At 41.9% G+C, this 19,237-nt stretch overlaps 1 protein-coding gene and 1 long non-coding RNA gene across 5 annotated transcripts in view; one reads left to right on the top strand and one right to left on the bottom strand.

Annotated features, from left to right (window-relative positions):
* Positions 1-2,661: 2,661 nt before the first annotated feature.
* Positions 2,662-6,950, bottom strand: LOC149912864 (uncharacterized). Of its 2 annotated transcripts, none has more exons than XR_016462228.1 (3): positions 6,862-6,950; positions 6,474-6,542; positions 2,662-5,493 (listed from the first exon to the last, which is right to left on the bottom strand). It is a non-coding gene; the product is annotated as an uncharacterized LOC149912864 (long non-coding RNA). The 2 variants fall into 2 exon arrangements; XR_016462229.1 differs by having other exon boundaries at positions 2,666-2,738; positions 5,371-6,542.
* Positions 6,951-6,963: 13 nt separating this feature from the next.
* Positions 6,964-19,237, top strand: part of SVEP1 (sushi, von Willebrand factor type A, EGF and pentraxin domain containing 1) — a 122,647-nt gene continuing 110,373 nt past the window's right edge. For 2 of the 3 annotated variants that reach the window (XM_090132326.1, XM_031608351.2), the window contains exon 1: positions 6,964-7,470. In XM_090132326.1, coding sequence (XP_089988452.1) covers positions 6,964-7,470 — 507 coding nt within the window. Of the gene's footprint in view, positions 7,471-14,648; positions 15,943-19,237 lie in introns of those variants that run through there. The other variant, XM_090132327.1, reaches the window with a different exon arrangement.

The raw sequence follows: 19,237 nt of genomic DNA, 5'->3' as shown, positions 1-19,237 counted from the left end.
TGTGACATAACTTCTGGCTGGGATGTCCCAATACTGCCTCCATTAACACATAAAGGAAGAGATAATTGGACCTTGCCACTGCTTTGGCTCTTGTTTCAGTATTTTCCTGCTTCTCCTTTAGCATACTGAGCTCAGTGTTGATTATTCATAATTTTTTTCTTTTTTTTTTCTGCAGGCTCACATTCTCTTTTCAACCTTGTTTATTTCCCCACTCCTGGCACTGTGGTTTTGAGGGCTCTTCATCCTCATTTCTACTTTCATGTGTTCAGCCTTGGTCTGGCTTGATTTCAAAATAATATTTTGAGTAATATGCATACAAAATCTCATTGAGGGAAAATGGGGTGCAGTGAATGCAGCACGAGCCATGTCAAACTGAACTAAGGTTCTGTCTACTTTTGAATCTTCTCTTAAAATGCCACATTTAAGAAAGCAATTTGAATCCCAGCAAGTGTAGTTAACACTCTCTCGAAATCTGGGATGTGCAATTCTAAGATTTCAGAGATGGAAGTGATATATTTGCACAGTTGTAAAGCTTTGGATGTATTTTTATTCCATTGATAAAATTTTAAATAATTAAATAATAATAAAATTTTTTATCTTACATTATTTAAATTTCTACTCTTCTAAACAAAATTTTCGTGTCCACTGCATTACATGGCTTAGAGTTCAGATGCTTAGGTACCCACTATTGTGTGCAGCACCTTGTTCTGAATCATATCCTTGACATTTTCACATAATCACACTTAATCTTTGCATTGGAAGCAAGTGGAATTGCTCCATATTCAGTGTCTCTATTTTTTCTTATGTACCATATGTACCATTTCCTATGTACCATAGTCTTTTGACTATCATATCATTTTTCAGTTAATCACTTATCCAGGCTACAATCACTTCTTGTTTGAGAGAGGTATTTTCAAAAATATCACAACATCATAACAGCTTTGGTCTTCCTGGGTGGTGATGAAAGTCATAGAAACTTTAACATGAATGCTATAGCCCTGGAGACCTGAGTCCTTTCTTACCCACAGAGAAAAGTTACAGTTCTCAACCTGTGAGTTTCAGTTTTGATAGAAAAGAACTGCTCCACACACCCCCAACCTTTTTGACAGCAGGACAAGGGGAAATGGTTTTAAGCTGAGGGAAGGGAGATATAGGTTGGATGTCAGGGGGAAATTCTTTACGGAGAGAGTGGTGAGGTACTGGAACAGGCTGCCCAGGGAGGTTGTGGATGCCCCGTCCCTGGAGGTGTTCAAAGCCAGATTGGATGGGGCCCTGGGCAGTCTGGTCTAGCATTAGGTGGAATGGTGGTGGCCCTGCATGTGGCAGGGGGGTTGGAGATTCATGATCCTTGAGGTCCCTTCCAACCCTGGCAATTCTGTGATTCTGTGATTCTGTGAACCTTTTCTCCTTGACTCTCAGTCGTTGGCATTTCTGGAAATAACATAAATCCTCCTTCAGAAAAGAGAAATTAGAAATGCATTCCGATTCCTCTTCTAGTCCAACCTTAGTGGGTTAGTGGAGAATAAATACCATGTGAAGCAGTCAAGCAGTAACTGTGCACTTTAAGTAAGTAGAGTATAAGTTTGTCAGTGCTTTTGTGTTTCAAGATTGTATTTTGCAGCAAGAAAACCTGGAAGAAACTGTCTACCAAAACTGCATTTTAAAGGTGTTAACTTATTTTGGAAAGAAAAAAAAAAAAAAAACTCCTGAATAGACTTAAACCTACAGGCTTTACCTGGATCTTCTTTCCTGCTACACTAGAGCTTTCAAATCTACCAGTTTCCCTGCATCCGAACCTGTCTTTTATGATCAAAGATGATTTTCATAGTTTTCTCATATTTAGTATCTGATCAGATCTTTACAAAAATTATGCAACACATACTTTGGGGTATAGAATATACTAAAATGTAGTCACCTCAGCATGAATGTACTGACTTTGTGGTTAACAGGCAAAGTATGTTTTGTGAACTCTCATGAGCTTAGCCTGAAAGCGTATTCAACATCTGCTGTGCAGACAAAGACTAGCAGATGTTTTAATTTTGCCTACCTTTTTTTTTTTTTAATCTTGGAAGCTAGTCATATTATATTCTTAGTGTGCATTGGGCTTGTCCACAAGTGAAGATGAAATTCATTGTCTGAATACTGCAAAGCAATATGAATCTTGTTTTTCTTTTTTTTTTTTTATAGCTTGAACTAGTAACCCATTGCCTGGATCACTGAAGTTCTTGTTTGCTCTGCTGAAGACTGAAACACCCATCCCCTTTACAGACCTCTGCCTGAAAGCAGAAACTTTTGGCAGACTGACTCTTCTCCTCCTACGTAATAATCTTTTTCCAAAGTCATGTGGACAGACACTTTGCCCTCATTTAAGGGCCATGTACTCTCTTCAGTCTGTGTCAGAACTCCCAGAGGTGTCAATGGGATTTGCATGCATAAATCAAAACTGACTGCTCTCAATTGTGTGTTTAAACAATTTACGTGGGAAGTCTGAACTTCAAGTTTCTAGTCCTGAACAATTCATCTTAAAATAATTAAAGTCAGTGAATTTTTGGTATTTGAAAGAATTGCAAAGTATGTATCTATCCTAGCTTTTTAATAATAAAATAAGTGATAATTTAACAGATTAATCTCTTTTCTTTTCTTCTTTTTTTAGGAGCACTATTACTTTCATGGAAAAATTGTTAATTTCCTCCAAGCAAGTTGCTTCATGTTCTGCTTGAGCCAAGAAAGGGCAATGCCTAAAAGTAAAAAAAAAAAAAATCACTCATTTTCTATTACTGAGACGTACTGCCTAGCTTCAGTACCTCAGTTTTAAATGTAAAATACATCCTGATCTCTTTTCCATACTCTTTTCACCATTGCTACCAAAAAAAAATCCAATGATTAGAAAGTGCTGAATCAGCGTGTTCCAGAAATACAACCCACTGCAGAGTGCTCTCGAGGGTAGATCCTGCTCTTCGTCACAGTTTGGAGACAGCAAATGAGAACTATAACGAGGGCTGTAGGTAGGTAAGCCACTGGCAGCAGTGCTGGAAAGAGAAGTTTTAGGGCTGAGGACTCCAGCACTCAGGAGCTGGACCTGTCCTCTCTGCCCTTCCTCTCAAAGCTACAGGAGGAAGGAGGAAGAAGTGACTTCCCATAGCTCCTTCTTCCTCTTCCACCTTCTTTCCAGGAAGACTTTGGACACCACCTACCAGTGACTGTCCTCAGGGCACTTCTTCCCAATTACAGTGTTAATGGATCCCCAGTAGGCAGCTTTCAGATGTCATTTTCTAATAATGCAAATAGTTCCCATTTCATAAAGTCTATTCCTGCTATCTTTGCTCCTTACGCAGAGTTGTCAACAGTCCCCAATGAAACGCTGCCTGACATCCACAAGGAAAGTGGCCAGTGCAGGTTAATCCTGTGCCGCCCTGCCTCTGGCTTTTCATACTTAAGGAAGGACGTCTGGCTCTGCTAGCTCTGTATTGTGTGAGGCTTCCCCAAATGGATGCTCTGGTGAGCACAAAGAGAGGCTCAGAATAAGCTTAAGTAACATCAGGTTCTTCCTTCTTTTCAAAAACCGTCATTTTATCTCTAGCTGCAAAGTTCCTTCAAGGGATGTAATGTTTCAGTTGCAGTTGAGTTTCCGCCATGGCACAGAGTCACTAACAGAACATCTTCACAGTAGAAAAAAACTGACCTGCATTTTTCCAAAAATTGTAGGGTATGTAATACTGCGGCATTGCCTCTACAGGCATAAATTCTGCGTGGGTTGAGCACAGGGATGTATTTTGTCCAGCTGCATTTGGGGGAACGTGAAGGGGGAGGAATATAATGCTTTCCTTCTCCATATTTGGAAAGATGGTTGGCCACGTTTCATTGAGTAATTTAACCAAAAAGCTATTTGGCGAAAGGACAGCAGTTCCTCAGACTATTTGTTTGCAGAAGGGCTTTTAAGTGGGGGGTATAGATTTCCCTTTTGTTTGGTAAGCAGGGTGGTGTTAAATGACCATATCATCTTGAGGGGAGACAGCAAAGAATTACTGGAATTTGTGAAGTCTGTGGATTTTAATAAGAAAATTAAAGAGATAGGGAATATGATTGTAAAAGTAGCTGAAGTTCCGCTCTTAAACAACCCCTGTCAGGAAGTCAGCTTTCTTTTATCACATCACAACAGCACTTTATCCACATCATCTAGTGTTTTTTTGTTACCTGCTGTTTTGAAATGGAATAGAGTCACAGCCCAAAAACGCCTTCTTGTGCACACTATCACCACAAGCCATGTGCAATTAGTATTATCTGTTCAAGTAGTGAAGCCCAAAGCAGATATTTTGACCTTCAGGGACACTCAAAGTGGGAAAAAATTCCTTCTGCTCTCTACTTCCCCATCTGCTACAGATCAGCATGAACCAAAGCACAAATAATATGCATGAATACAACAGGGAAAAGACCATCAAAAGCAGAGGGCTTAAGCATATCAACATGGAAAGGATTTGTAAAGAACTGGCAGACAGGCTTGGAGAAGGCAATTTTATTACAACAGAGATTTCCACTGGAAACTGTGCTTTCGGAAAAGCTTAGTGAACATACAGCGAACACAATTCTACTGCTCACTTGCACACAACCTCCTCCTACATCACTGACAAGACAACCTTTTATTTTGCAAGCACAATCCTTCAGATAAAATGCCTTTCTGAGGATTCTACAGGCTGCATCTAAGATTTTTAAAATTCAGTTTATTCCAGAAATTATTCTCCAGGTCTCTCAGCTCAAATCACAATATGAACACACTGGAATACTTTGGACACTGTCACCACTCTTTCCTCCATACACCCAGATTGTGTTTATTACAAATGCTAATGCTCACAGTATCACATAACGCTTTATTTAGTATCTCCTCTCTGCATTGCAAGGTTGAGTCCCAATGATTTTAAAGGGAGTTACCTGTACCATACATGTGGGAGAACACACAAATTATCCACAAATCTGAAGGAAACTTAAACTCACCACTACAATTTTTGCATCAGTACCATGAGAGGGTCTCAGTCTTGCATCCAGTCAGAGCTTTGCAGTTCACCTATTTACTCATTTTTGCTTTGAACCGACTGTGTGACTAATGTGTTTACATCTTTAACTGATGACTTCACTTTGCTACCCTTACATATAAGGACATCTCATACAGCATATTCAGCTTTCAGCTGAACAAGAGCCTCAGTACAAGACACGGGACTTGTATGTCCTATGAGAACAAGCATTTTCACAAATCATGTGTGTTTCAAGCGTTAATTTATAACTACCCTATTTTTTGGGGGGGAGGAGGGGGAGATTCAGTACTGATTAGATCACTGATAATGAAACCAATTGCAGTATTTTCAAAGTTAGTCCTACCTGGTTGCAGTCTCTCATGCTAGCAGTACGGATTGTGCATAGGAAAAATGGCCACCAACACAAATCGTTCTTCCTTTGCTAAAAATGTTTCCAGTTCATCTTCCTTTTCTTTTCTTCTGTGTCCTACAATTCATTAAAAATTTGAATCTGACTAGTGTTACAAAGACATGGGGGAAAACAAGGGAACTGGCAGTTACCTTGTCAACAAAAAACCAAATTGGCCTAGAGAGAGTTACATCTTGATGGTGACCTGAACATTTAGAGCAATGGGAACACGTCGTAGCTGCAACGATTCACTTTCCCCTAGGAACACCTTGTAAAAACCACTCATTTCATCCATTTTCACCTCCTCTTTTTGGCTATAATTTCCCAATCTGGGTCCTACAAAGACTGATATGCTCTCTAGCCTGGTATACTGCAGATGAAGAGTGCTTCAAGGTGCAGCAGTGTTGTTACGCAGCCCACAGTGAATGCAACTGAAGCATCACTTCTTTCATCTCTCAAAGGCTAATGGAGCAAATCAGTCTGTTGGGGGAGGCGGGTGTTGTAGAAGCTCCCAACTGCCCCTTTCAAGGCAAAATGTTGCCTGTCACTACCAGGGCAAAGCCAAGCAACCCAAAGCTGCAGAGTTTTACTGTGACATAAACCAAGTGAGATGAACTGATTCAACTCATCAGCAGCACACGTGTCAGTACCAAAACTCCACTACTCCTCTCTGAGAGTGTCTGAATGCTACCTCTGTTTCAAGCACAATGTGGCAAAAGTCCGCCTAAGAAATGTATTTTTATGAAGTACTTAGCATATGTTGGAACCACACATCAAATGCATTGTTTCTGTAATTAAATGGTATCTCCTCTCCCGTACTCCCTTGTCAGCTGCAGTGGAATTTGAGTACCGCTGGAAAGTCAAAGGAGCCGCACTAGATTTTCCATCAGCAGTGAAGAAGGACTAAGTAATGCCATTAAATATAAATGTGGGGTTTGACTTGCAAATGTACCAGCATGTACACCACGGCACTGCTAAACGGCACCAAACAGCAAAGAGAAGGGCCGGGAAATGAATGAAGGGGAAATACTGAGGAGAGCTGCAATCAACAGGTTTACCTGGCTGATCGGCGTGCTCCGAGTGGATTTTCCTGAGACTGAATTACCGCTTGAAACGGAGCTGACCAGCTAAAGCGATGGTTAATAAGAAATTAGCGAGTGAAACGAGCGCTAGCAGCTTAGACAACCGAAGCTGCGCGGCGGTGAGCAGGAGGAGCTCCGGCTCCGGTCCGCGGGTCGCCGGCCACCCCCGGGGCTCCCCTCCCTGCCCATCCCGCCGCCGGGACCCATCGGGGCGGGCCGGGGCGGCGGGGGAGGGCCGGCGGGGCGGGGAGGGAGCCGGGGATGTCGCTCCCGAGCGGCGAGGGGCCGAGAGCGGGGCGGGCACCTCCGCCGCGGGGGAGGCGTCTGCGGCGCGGCCCGCGGGGGGATTAAAGGGCGCGGGTACCTGCGGGGGCCGGCGGCAGGGAGGCCGCCCCGGCGAGGAGCGCGGAGGCGGTAGGTGGGGCGCCAGGGGGCGAGGAGCAGCCGCCAGCCGCCGCCGTCCGCGATGTGGCCCCTGGTGGCTCTGTGTTGCTGGGGGGGACTGTCCCTACCGCTGTCCCTGGCGCTGTCGGCGCCGCAGGGCCGGGCGGCGGCCCTCGCCTCGCCCGCCCTCGCCTCGCCCGCCCCGGCGCCGCCGCTGCCCGACACGACGGAGAGCAAAGTGGAGAAGCTGGGCCGCGCCTTCAAGCGCCAGGTGCGGCGGCTGCGTGCGCGCAGCGGGCGGCTGGAGCTGGTCTTCCTGGTGGACGAGTCGTCGAGCGTGGGGCCGGCCAACTTCCTCAGCGAGCTGCGCTTCGTCAAGAAGCTGCTCTCCGACTTCCCCGTGGTGCCCGCGGCCACGCGCGTCGCCATCGTCACCTTCTCCTCGCGCAGCAACGTGGTGCCGCGCGTGGATTACATCTCGCGGCGGCGGCCGCAGCAGCACAAGTGCGCGCTGCTGGGCCGCGAGATCCCCGCCATCGCCTACCGCGGCGGCGGCACCTACACCAAGGGCGCCTTCCAGCAGGCGGCGGTGAGCGCGGGGCGGCGCGCGACGGGAGGCTGCGTGCGGGCGGCGTGGGCGCGAGCCGTCGTGTGGCGAGGGGCCGGGCGGTGCTGGAGGGAGGGGGGCGAGTTGGTCCTCCGTGCGGAGGTGCTGTGGTGTGAGAGGGGGTGTCGTGCGGTCCTTCGGGCGGTGCGCGGTCCTTTCTGTGGAGGAGGCGGTGCGTGGACGCGTGTGTGGCGTTTGTGTGGTGTGTGAGCCTCCCCTGTGCTGGGGTGTGTGTGGAGGTAGTGGCGGTCGTAGTCTCACGGAGTCGTTGGAGCTGGAAGGGACCCCGTCTAGTCCAACTCCCCTTGATTAAACGGGGGCATCTACAGCTCTGCCAGGTGCTCGGAGACTGGTCCAGCCTGACTGTCTCCAAGCACGGGGCAGCCACTCGATTTCTGGACAGCCTGTTCCAGTGCTTCACCACCCTTGTCTTCATTATATCCGGTCCGAAGCTGCTCTCTTTTAGTTTGAAATCATTTCCCCTTGCCCTACCACATCAGACCCTGCCCTCCCGTCTTTCGTACATCCCTCCTTTAGATGCTGAAAGGATCTTCTGTGCGGCGAGGGTCTGGTGTGTGTCTCTCTGATGGTAGTGTGGTGATGTTTCTTTCCTGTTGCGTGGTCCTCTGTGTGGAGGTGGTGCAGTGTGAACCTCTACTGAGTGGTGGTGCGATCCTCCGTGGTGATGCTGTGTGTGATCCTTCATGAGGCGGGCTGGTTTGTGATGGCTGTGGGCTCCTCTGTGTGGAGGTGGTGTTCCACTTTCCCTGTGGCATGGTATTAAGGGGCACCAAGTCGTGTGCTGGTGTGGGATGTGGTATAGTCTGGTCAGGGCAACTCCTTGCCATTGTTCCATACCACCTGTTCTTTTGGCTCCTAGAAATGCCTGAAATGCGCTTAGAAGGAGTATGGAGCCAGTGACCTGGTTTCAGAATTGACAGGTATACATATATATGAGTCAGGTTTGGCGTGTGCCTTGCTTCTTGGTTCCGCAATAGCTGTCAGCAGTCAGGGATATTTACCTACTGTCGCCAGTTGACTATTTTAATCGCTAATAACAGGTGCCCTCAGGCTGGTGTGTGATAGAAGTGTGTCCAGGAATGCTCCCAGATGTTGGAATGGGATCCTTTGTAGTGGTGTTAGGCAGTCCTATGGCACAGCAGTGATGGGGCAGTGCCTGGCATGTGCTGGCACTTTAGAGTGCTGAAGAGGTTTCCCAGTAGTTGGTTGTGGACAGGCATTCTCTGGAATCTTTTTTTACTGGAGGAGACCTGGCTGTTGCTTGCCACTTGGCCTCTGTGTGTCTGATTTCTGGTAGTGAGCTGCAGGTAAGCACTGATAGTATTTATCTTCAGACATCTTATACAGTCTCATTTGGAGTCGATGAGTGAGCTGCAAGATGCCCATCGGTGTTGGGCTTAAGAAGTTCTTAAAGATATTCTCTTCAGGTTTGACGGGTGACAAGAATACAATTTTCAAGTGTGTTTGGAATTCACGTGGAAAACCTCCTTTAGGAAGACACATCCCTGTGATAGATCTTCACTCTAGAATCAAGATTTGATGCAGATCCATCTCAGGGATGCTGTGTGAAAAAGTTAATGATACGAGCTAAAAATACCTTTATGAACAAAACTTAAGTTGAAGAAACAATGTTTTCTTGGATACAGTCTTGTCTAATCATTCATTTCAAATGGAGTAGACAAAAATTCAATTCAGAAACATACAATTTAGTTTTATGAGTACAGCTATGTGGGCATAACAAGACCGCTGTAATTTTACACTCTGGTCTCTGAAGAACATGGGAAGAATAATATTCACATGATAGCAGAGAGCGTTAGAGTAACAAGGTTGAATTTTGCTTGGTTTGCTGACTTCTAGTTGGAGTTACTGTCCTGTGGTTTTGTTCAGTGTGTCTTCCTCATCTAAGACAAATTACAGCCTCAGGGAACTCACTCCTTTCTAGGACTCCCCAGGACTGTTCTATGTTTAAAATACCACTACTGGAATAAATTTGCAGAACTATTTTAAGTATAACAAAATTGATGTTCCCTAAGGACTCTTGTACTGTCATCTTTTGTTTTTAACTGTCTTTTGTTAGAATAGTAATTATTTTTTTTTCTTTCACTTTCCTAAAATGTCTCAATTTTATTCATATTCTTTAATGTGGGGTTTCTTGTGGTTCAAACCAGAGTTTTCTTTTTTTTCAAAAATTAGAAGTGTCTGCATAGCCATGACAAACTCCCCAAAATAGTATCGGTTAAGTACTTCTGTAACAGAAAATGGAAAAAAGCACATTGTTATAATCATAGAACCATTAAGGTTGGAAAAGGACCTCTAAGATCGTGCAGTCCAACCATCAACCCATCACTGCCATGCTCATCAACCCACAGTCCCGCACTGCTATATCCACATAGCTCCCTAATGTATTACTAGCACTCGAGTCTTCATGCAGGTGGGTAGGTCCTAAAGTGATTGACTTAAGTCAGTTTTATGAAAAAGTGAGGCAAAGACAGAGAGATAAGAGAATTCTGTGAGATTATCAGGGCAGTCAAGTGGCTGACCTGGAAGCAGGATGTAGTAAATGAATGTGAGTTAGATGTACTTAATGTTTACTGCTGCAGAACCCGTGGCAGCAAAACACTGCATCGTACATCCCCTGAAAGCAGAGCTACTCAGTTTCACTGACTGTTGCATGGCCAAGCAATGTCCATCTTCTTCATAAAGGAGTTCTTATTGGCTCTGCAGTTCTGCATCCTCTCCAAAAGTGCTTTTTGAAAGGGTTTCTTGCAGAGTTTCTACACTTCGTCAGGAGTGTCCATGCTTACATACCACACTTTGACAATTCCCCCCCAGAAAGTAAGATATGAATCCTACAAGGTACATGGAAAGACATCAGGCAGGAGACAGTATCATGATGAGGAAGGCTGAAGTGCTGTAGCGTCTGGTTTTGTACCTTTGTGATTTCATTTAATGTGTGAGCTAGCAGGTGTAAAATACATTTGTTGGTGTAAGAGAGCCTAGTGTTTGTGTGTTTTTTCTCAGTAATCAAGGTGTCAGTGTTTCTGCTGTGATAATATTTGTTCCAGAGCTCCAGGAACTGGGCTTAATTGCAGGTATGGTTTAAAAAAAAAAAAAAAAAAAAAAAAAAATTTGATTTGGCTTTATTTTTGGCTAATCTAAGAGATAGACTAATCATGATTACAATTTTGCTCTTAAAATTTTGTTCTCTACATCTGTAAGAGATATAGTTAGACCTTACTATTAACTTGTAAAGCTGTTTGACCTCCTGGCTAGTTTTTTCTTATCTTTGACTACTGCTCCTCAGTTTTACAGGTTTCTGGTTTTAGCTTCACTTGTTAGCATGTGAGGCAGGAGTACAGAGGAAACTAGGTAACAAAACTAGAACCTTTGGAGAGTACCAATCAAAATCTATGTATCCTGCTCCTGAAATTAGATGATGACATGACACTTACTTTGACATAGCACAAGCTCTAGTTTGTGAGGTTGCAGTTAAGTAACAACTTTGTGGGAGATACTTGTTTCTATGTCTTGGCTTCCCAAGATGTTAGCACTGACTGAAACTGATGATACAGTCCTCACCTTATGGCTGAAAGCTGTAGCTTGGGTAAAAGTGTAAGCTTCTTTGACAGTATCTTCCATGCAATAAAAGCAAACATGAAGTATGGATATGTAATTTTAATTTAACTACTCTGTGTATCATAAATGGGGAAGGAGTTACAGCATGAAGTCATTCAAAACTCAGTGTTAAGATCTATAAAACTTCCTTCAGAGAGCATCAATGCTGTGGCTTCCACTGTTACTATTATTTTTTCAGATTGCATATCCTAGGAAGAACAGATGCAGAGTTCTATGGAATATTCTTAGCATAACAAAATACAGCTGTTATTTAGAGATATTAACTTAGAATTATGAACTCGCGCAGCAGTCTTTCCACTAATGCATACATAAACAGAAATAGTGTAAGGAAGGGCAGGAAACTAAACACTCATTCAAAACTCTTTGGTCCAGTTTTTCACATAGTTCATGGGATAGTACAACCTCTGTGTAGTAGATGTTATGCACACTCTGTACTGCATATTGGAAGTCTGCAGAGCTTTTTCAACAGTGAAGAATAGCTGAAGCAGAACTGAAGAAAGTAGGCTTGAGGAAGTGCTGCTGCTGCCATTCAGGGAATACTTCTAAAATGAAGGTAACTTGGTGAAATAGAATGCCAGGTGTATGTACCTGGCATTCTATTCTATTCCAAAATCTCAGCACACTCCAGGATTAGATTAAATAGTGTTTTAGTTGGAGCTTTTGGTCTTGAGAGGTAACCACTACCAGCAGCACCCATAGCACCTTTTGGGAGCAGTGTGTATTTCTTGCCAGATTAATTATGAAATAGAAATGAGGGACTGCCATAGTAGAGTAGAAGTCAGTGATGCATCCTCAGTGTTTGAGAGTCTAACCATAGTCACAGTTACATATGTGCTAGCAGAATAAAAGAGTGCTTCATTGTTATAGTTCGTATGTCCTGAAGCTTCGCTGATTGTTAGACTCAAAAAAAAAAAAAAAAAAAAAAAAAGAAAATACAAATTTAAATTACTCCATGTAGCAGCCTGTTGACAAAATAAGTGCTGCTTCTAAGAAGACAGGCTATATTCTGTCTTCCAATGTAACTGAAATAGGAATTTTTTTTTTTTTTTTTTTTTCAGTACAGAACTTGGAATGCTCTTGAGCTGAAGTCAGAATTAAGAAAGCCATAGCCCAACCTAAACAGACAAGTTAATTATTCTAAGCAGCTTGGCAAAGCAGTCACTCATGAAGGCTTTGGAAGTTGTTCTATGTTCTTGTGATAATTGTTAATTGAAAAACTAGGGTTTTTGGTTTGAAGTTCAGCCTTGCACCACTGAAGTCAGTAGTGTATGTAAGTGGAAGGTCTGTCACCACACCTACAGACTCATCTGACACATTTTCTATTTCTGACTATATCTTGTTTATACAAATAAAATCTGGCTTTTGTATCTAACCCGATCTTGAGGGAGCATGATAAATGGCCAACCAGTATGTCAGATACAGTCTTCTGTTATCATCCAATTAACAAACATGAAAAAAATAGCCCTCAAAAGAATGTAAGCACATATCAATTTAGGGTAAACACTTTTAATGCTTATTTAATGCTTGTTTAAATATGTCACAATGGCTTTGTTTGTTCTATATGTCAGAGGCACAAGACATGACATTATTGTCCTCTGGAGCAGTTCACTTATAATTCAAATGCATTTTCAAATTCAGTATCTCATTTTGAAATTAAGAAGATATTGAACAAAAGAAATTGAAAACAATTTTTAAGCATGTAAGTTGGATGCATTTTTATTAAAAAAAAAAAAATAGTTGTGTCATTGCACTGAAAAGATTTGCATTTACAGTCATGTATGTTGCTTATTTACCAAAAATAGGTAAATAAGCCATAAAATTTACACTTATGGATGTAAATTCCCGTGATCTCTGCAAAATCAGCAGCTGGAAATGAGAGAGCAGGAGGTCTAGTCTACCTTATGGCATTGTTCTCCGCGTATCAGATTATAGCTTCAGTCAGATGGAGCTGATGGACTGTTTGACAGGAATGGGTCTCCATGGGTTCTGATGACAGCCTTGGAGTCTGTGTTAAATGTTACAGTGAAGAAAACAGAAGTCAACCTGGTTTACCTCTCTGGTCAGCAGAGCTGGTTGTTAACAACCGCTGAGCAAATTGGGAGTGCAGTTCCTGTCAGCCATCATTAGTGTCAGCTCTAACTCCGCTTTTAATCAGTGTGGTGGCTGTGAAAAGTAGTAGTTGTGCATGCTGCAGTTTCACATAGGTTTTGCTGACAAGACTAATGAAGCAGGATCAGAGGCAACGTATAGACATCCACACATGGTTCGTTGCTATTGAACCTAGCTGAAATAGGGCTACCTTAAAAATTTATGAAGTAATTCATTTTTTCTCTGGCTTATTGGCCAGAGGACTGGCAGAAAGTTTTGGGTGTAATATATACAGAACTAAATGGAGTAACTATTTTCTCTGATGGAAAACTTTTTTTCTGAAATTGGTCTGCTTGTGCTCCCAGAATCATCAGGTATTTTGTTCTAAGTGGAAGTGTGTGATTTGGAAGTTTGATATTTAGCAGGTTAGCAATTAATTAGCTTCCTTCTAAGTTAAAAGTAATTTTAGTTTTTAAAATTTTAAAGTACATATCTGAAAGACACACTGCATGATCTGAGGGATAGTGCTTGATACTATTTTGACCTAGCAGAGCAGCAGGGAAGACTAAATTGATTCATATAAGGTGTAGAAGAGACATAGCCTGCCTTCAAGCAAACTCCAGCACCTCAGTCTGGAGTCTTCCGTCCATGTAGATACAGATTGTTCCCATGCACAGCACCTCAGTATGGAAATTCTCTTGTACAATTTTGCCCAGAAATGTGCTTATTCAGCTTTTTCTGAGAATGACAAACCAGTCCACAAAAGAAGTAGAAGGTACAGTTCCTTTCTTCTTTTACTTTGAGATGCTTGTTCTGGCATATGATTTATTGCTTGTTGCATAGCTGTGAGTTTGGCCAGTGATACTCAAATATGTTGGTGGTTATAGACAGCATGCAAATCTTGAAGTTCCATGGAATGTATATCAATTTTTTACTAGTTTCCTGAGTAGCGTACTTAGACTTTCAAGTCTAAAAAGATGATTATAAGTATACTGTTTCATAGAGAGCTTAATGACATCCACCTGTAAAGACTCAGAGATGCTATGTGGAGTAGAGTTGAATGATGTGGTGATGGGCTGACACTTTCTGACTGTTTCATCTGCTTTGAGTAGGAGACTGTGTGCACTGCCTTTCAGAAGTAGAGAAGCTTTTACTATTTTGCTGAGGTGATTGGAAGTAGTCATGTGAAGTCTAGTTCTTGTCCTCGTGAGAGACCCTTTCACCCATTCCACCAGTATTAGCATATCTTATTCTTGATAATGTTCTTGAGTTGTTATATACCAAACATAAAAAGACAGGGGAAAAAAAGGGGCTTTCTATAGAAAATGGACAACTCCATTAGTGTTTATTTCAGCACAAAGAAGGCTGTTTTGTCTCTTCTTGCTGGATCCAGAAGGGGACTGGGCTCTACCAGTGGGGAAGACTGCATTACAGAATAGTTGTTCCTTGTCTTGCAATTGTAGGCCTACCTCAGATGGCTTTCCTACGCTGCAGATGCTGGTCTAACTTTAAGTCTTGCAGTTTCCCTTGATCAGATCACACCTAACTATTTTCAAGGCTTTTATCTCTCGAGAGCTGAAATGGATGTTCCTGACTGGATAGGTCTACACAGCAGTGTTCGGCATCTTTTCTGACCTGTGTTCTGTCAGCCAGCTGAGTAGGTGAGGAGAAGAGGAGGTTTGAAATTGCAAAGAGAGAAATGTACGCCAGTATCTGTTGTGTTGCTTTTTTGCTGAGATAAGCTTCTTTTAAAAGGCACTATTATTATTTACAGCACAGTATCACAAAGCCCTTAGCCATTTCCCAGCATAACACACAGAGGCAGAGGACAGGTGGGAAACATTGCAATAGGAATAAAGTCTTATTGATAACATTAGCAGAAGTAACAAAGCGATGAAATCACCACTATAATATGTGGGTTATTTTTTTGGTAAATGTTTCAAGAATAGAGTTAATTTTTCCTGAAAAAATAATTTTCTGCCCTTCTTTCTCAGAGCCTTTGCCAGAGTGGCCCAGTACCTCTGATCCTCATTCTTTAAGGTTAGCATCTCTGCAGGGAAATGTTTTATCGTGTTTCCCCCAGAGGCACAAAGCCAAACCAGAAACATCACTAGGTAATTCATTGGTGTCCAACCTTTTGACCTGCCTGGGCAGCTTTGAGTGAAGAGGGATTGTCTTGGGCCACATATCCACAGGTCACTCTGAAAGTAATGCCTTCTATTTATTTCCATGGGAACTACAGGACATACAAAGAGCACAGTAATGCTTTTTAATAGAACAGAATAGTTCTATTTTAATGGAATAGAATAGTTCTCAGCTACAAAGCACTGTTTTTCATTGTAGACATCACCATCTTTGCTGATGTTCATCAGCAATGAACAGAGGCCTGCATGCCATGCTTGTACCAGTGTGCACCAGTGGAGGTAATTGCTGTCACTGTTGCCACTGCTGAAATGCACCACACTCTGTCTCACTGTGCTCACATTCCCTGTTTGGTCTCCACAAACATTCAGCATTGATGAATGGAGGAATTCAGTGACATACTTTTGCTTCATCTACACTTCCATGTCAGTGTTATGTCATAGTACCCCTCTGCTGCCATCTGTCTCATGGCAACAAAATATAACAGGATATTGTTAGGAAGGTTCAGCCCCTACTGCCATATCACTGACATCCACCAATAATATCACAGGCCAGCATCATCGAATAGTAGGCATTACTTTCAGAGTCTTAAAATGTATAATACAAGTAATGTAGCTAAGTAACAAAACATATTTTTAATATTTTTGGTTAAAAAATGAGAGCAACAAAACCATAAAACTAGTGGGATATGTGACCTTATTGTTTGTGACACTAATGTATCAGTCTGCTTCAGTGGAAGTAGCTACAATTCTTAGAGAGCTCCCAAGGTGTTCATCCTTTTTTGATGAAATTTTATTTTTTTGATGAAATTTTATTTTTTTTGTGTGCTTCACCCTTGAAAGCAGTTGCACACCAATGAACATACTGCCAAAAGCAATGATGTGAATAAGGTGTGACAGTGAAGAGAGGGATATTTCTCTCTGATAAGAGGGAGATTATGAAAGTTCAGTAGAGAGACACGATCAGGATTTTGAGTTGAATATCTGACTGTAAGTCTATACATTTGAAAATGTGCAGATCATGTATTTATGCATACTGAAATTGGAGTCAAAGGCATACAGAAAAAATGACAAAGTTTTGGTGATCTGCACCTGTCCTCAAATTGATTTACTTATAAAGGCATGCCTGCCTGTTTTTTTTTTCTGCTCACAGGACTGTGTTCAGCGAATATATCAAAATGTATGAACTGATTTCCCATCACATGAGTTGGCACAGCACTGTGCCCTCCCTGTGCCCTGGTTTTAGGCCAGGTCAAGTTGATAGCATGCTAATGCTTATTTGTTGCTGAGTGATGTGTGCGTGCACAGGGCCAGGCTGAGCCACTCAGCAGGAAGAGCTGCCATCATGATGCTGTGGGGTAGGGGGTGGCCACATTGTGAGCTGTGCCGGGCTGTGGGTTGGATGTGCAGTAATGTGTGGAATAATTTGTTCCTTGGACAGGGAAGTACAGTCATAGTTTTGAAGAGGTCAGAATGAAAGTAATTGTTTTATTTATAATACTTTCTTCAACCTTACAAGAGGCCTTTCCAGCAAAATAAAAATGTTAGAATATCATATTCGGTGATACTTCCCAATATGTTCTCCACATACATATTCAGTCTGTAATACATTGTGCACAATCTGTGACACATTCTTGCTTCTGCACTCTAGTTCCACCTGTTAGTGGAATTTAAGTATTTTGCATGCAATAGAGAATGCTTATGGCTTGGAATTTTCTGACTGTTGTAGCTCTGGAAATTAGAGCAGTGTTGCACTTCAGCTAACAGCAATTGCAAACTTTAAATCAGGTTGGTCAAAATTGCTATTTGACCTTGTTGTTGTCTTTCCTCCTTTTTCCCAGTCTTTCTTGGTAAAAGAATTTGAAGTAAGACACAAACAGCAAGTTTGGAGTGTTAAAATTCTCAAACAAAGCCTCTTCATGTGACCCGGACCCTATTCAAGTTTTTGAGCTACTTCTCTATGAAGTGAACACAATTAAAAACAGAACACTGTGTTAAAATTATGTTATTCCAACTGATTCGTAGTCTCTTTGGTAACTTCAGCCAGGAAGATGAAAAACCTCCTTGAATCAGACAGGCAACCTGTAAAAAGCTTTAGCATTTAGGCAATGCAATTTGTTAAGCAGACAAACAGCGAAGCAGGGTGTCCAGTTGTATGCCCTGTATCTGTACCAAATACTCCCACACAACCCATTGGGCTGAGACAGCTCTTACAAGTGATAGCCATATGTTCATGTTGCTTGACTGCAGCAGTCCTGGAAGAAAGTAAGATATTCAGAAGATAATTTATCAGTGACAGCTGACAGTAGATGAGACAGGTCATGAAGGGTACTTGTCATGTTGGTAATAATTACTTGGTTCAGCTTTTTTAGAATAATGAATGCTTAAAACAAGCACAGAAAAAAAATATGTACTTGGCAGATGCTCCAGTCAATAGTGGTGTGGATGCTTGGTCTGAAAATACATGAAGATTAATTATGTATTCAGTAAAGTATTTAAGAGCATTTTTTATTTCTAGCAAAAGACCAGAGCGTACTATGGAAATCATATAACATCTTGGTTATATTAGTAATAGCAGTTGCTCAGAGAGAAAAATAATTAGGATTTTATATGTTTCAAATGAAACTGAGGTCTGTTAGCAAGACAGTGATTTGAATATAATGCACAGCATAGCAATGTACAAGGCCTGCAGCAGCTGTTCACATTCCTAAGTAATTTGTTGATAAAATTTATATGGCACCAAGAGCTGAGGAAATAGCTGTGTATATAATGTCTTCTAATGTCCAATTCAGAAGACTTCAGTGTGATGTGTTAGTTGTTTCCTGGTAAGTAGGTGCATTCTGTTTTTTGTAGTTTGGAACTCAAAATTGCAAACCACTCAGAGACCCAACAGTCCCTGCACTTGTGTGGAGCTGAATCTAGGTCAAAAAGATATGTGGTAGCTCCTGTGGCTGTGAAAACAGTGGTGATTTGTGAGTGGTTTGGGGTTTTTTTTGATGGCAGGGGGAATAAATAGCCTTTAGGCAATCTGAATATGATTGTCTTGAAGTGAATAGCTTTGCTGACTGAGATAGGAGGGATTTCTCCATTTTTAAAACTGTGCAAAATGCATGAATTGTCACTTTTTAACTGTGCAGCAGTATCTGAAGTGTTGAAAATGCAACACAAATGTTACAAGCAGAATCCATTCCATAAAAGGAGTAAATAAGGTTAGAAATAAACACTAAGAAGAATTCAGATATTCTTCTCATATCACTAAACCGCAGAAATGCTGAATTGTTGTGGTTGGACAGACCTCTGGAGACCATCTGGTCCAGCTTCCCTACTCGGAAAAGGAACAAAATTAGATTACTCAGGCCAACGTCCATTTGGGTTTTGAATACATCCAAGGATGGACCCTATAGCCTCTCTGGAAAATCTCTTCTAATTATTGACCGCCCATAAGGACTATTTTCCTCTTTAAGTGGAACTTCCTGTGTTCCAGTTTGTCCCTATAGCTTCTCATTTGCACCTCATGCTGCTACTGAGAGGATTCTGGCTCTGCATTTTTACAAAGATACATGAAAGAATACAAATTACTTTCTTAGTTAAGATTCTTGCACTGTGTTATTTGCAAAATGTTTGAAAGTTCTAAAATACATAGAAATCACATTTAATTTGGAAAAATTAGAAGAATGAAGGAAAGATTGTTGCATACAGAGAACGTAATATTGCATAAAGAACAGATAAAATTTGAAGAGATGATGAAAAAGGATAGGAAAGACAGAAAGCTACATGCATAGATTGTGCACATGATTTTGCTGCAGGAATGAAGTGAGAAAACAATTTACAGACATAGTACGTTGTTTCTGAAGTACGGTTAC

This window comes from Phasianus colchicus, chromosome Z (genome assembly GCF_987193195.1).
Source record: "Phasianus colchicus chromosome Z, bPhaCol1.hap1.1, whole genome shotgun sequence".
Classification (NCBI taxonomy): Eukaryota; Metazoa; Chordata; class Aves; order Galliformes; family Phasianidae; genus Phasianus; species Phasianus colchicus.
Note: the sequence above shows the minus strand (reverse complement) of the source record. Positions and strands in the feature narration are given on the sequence as shown.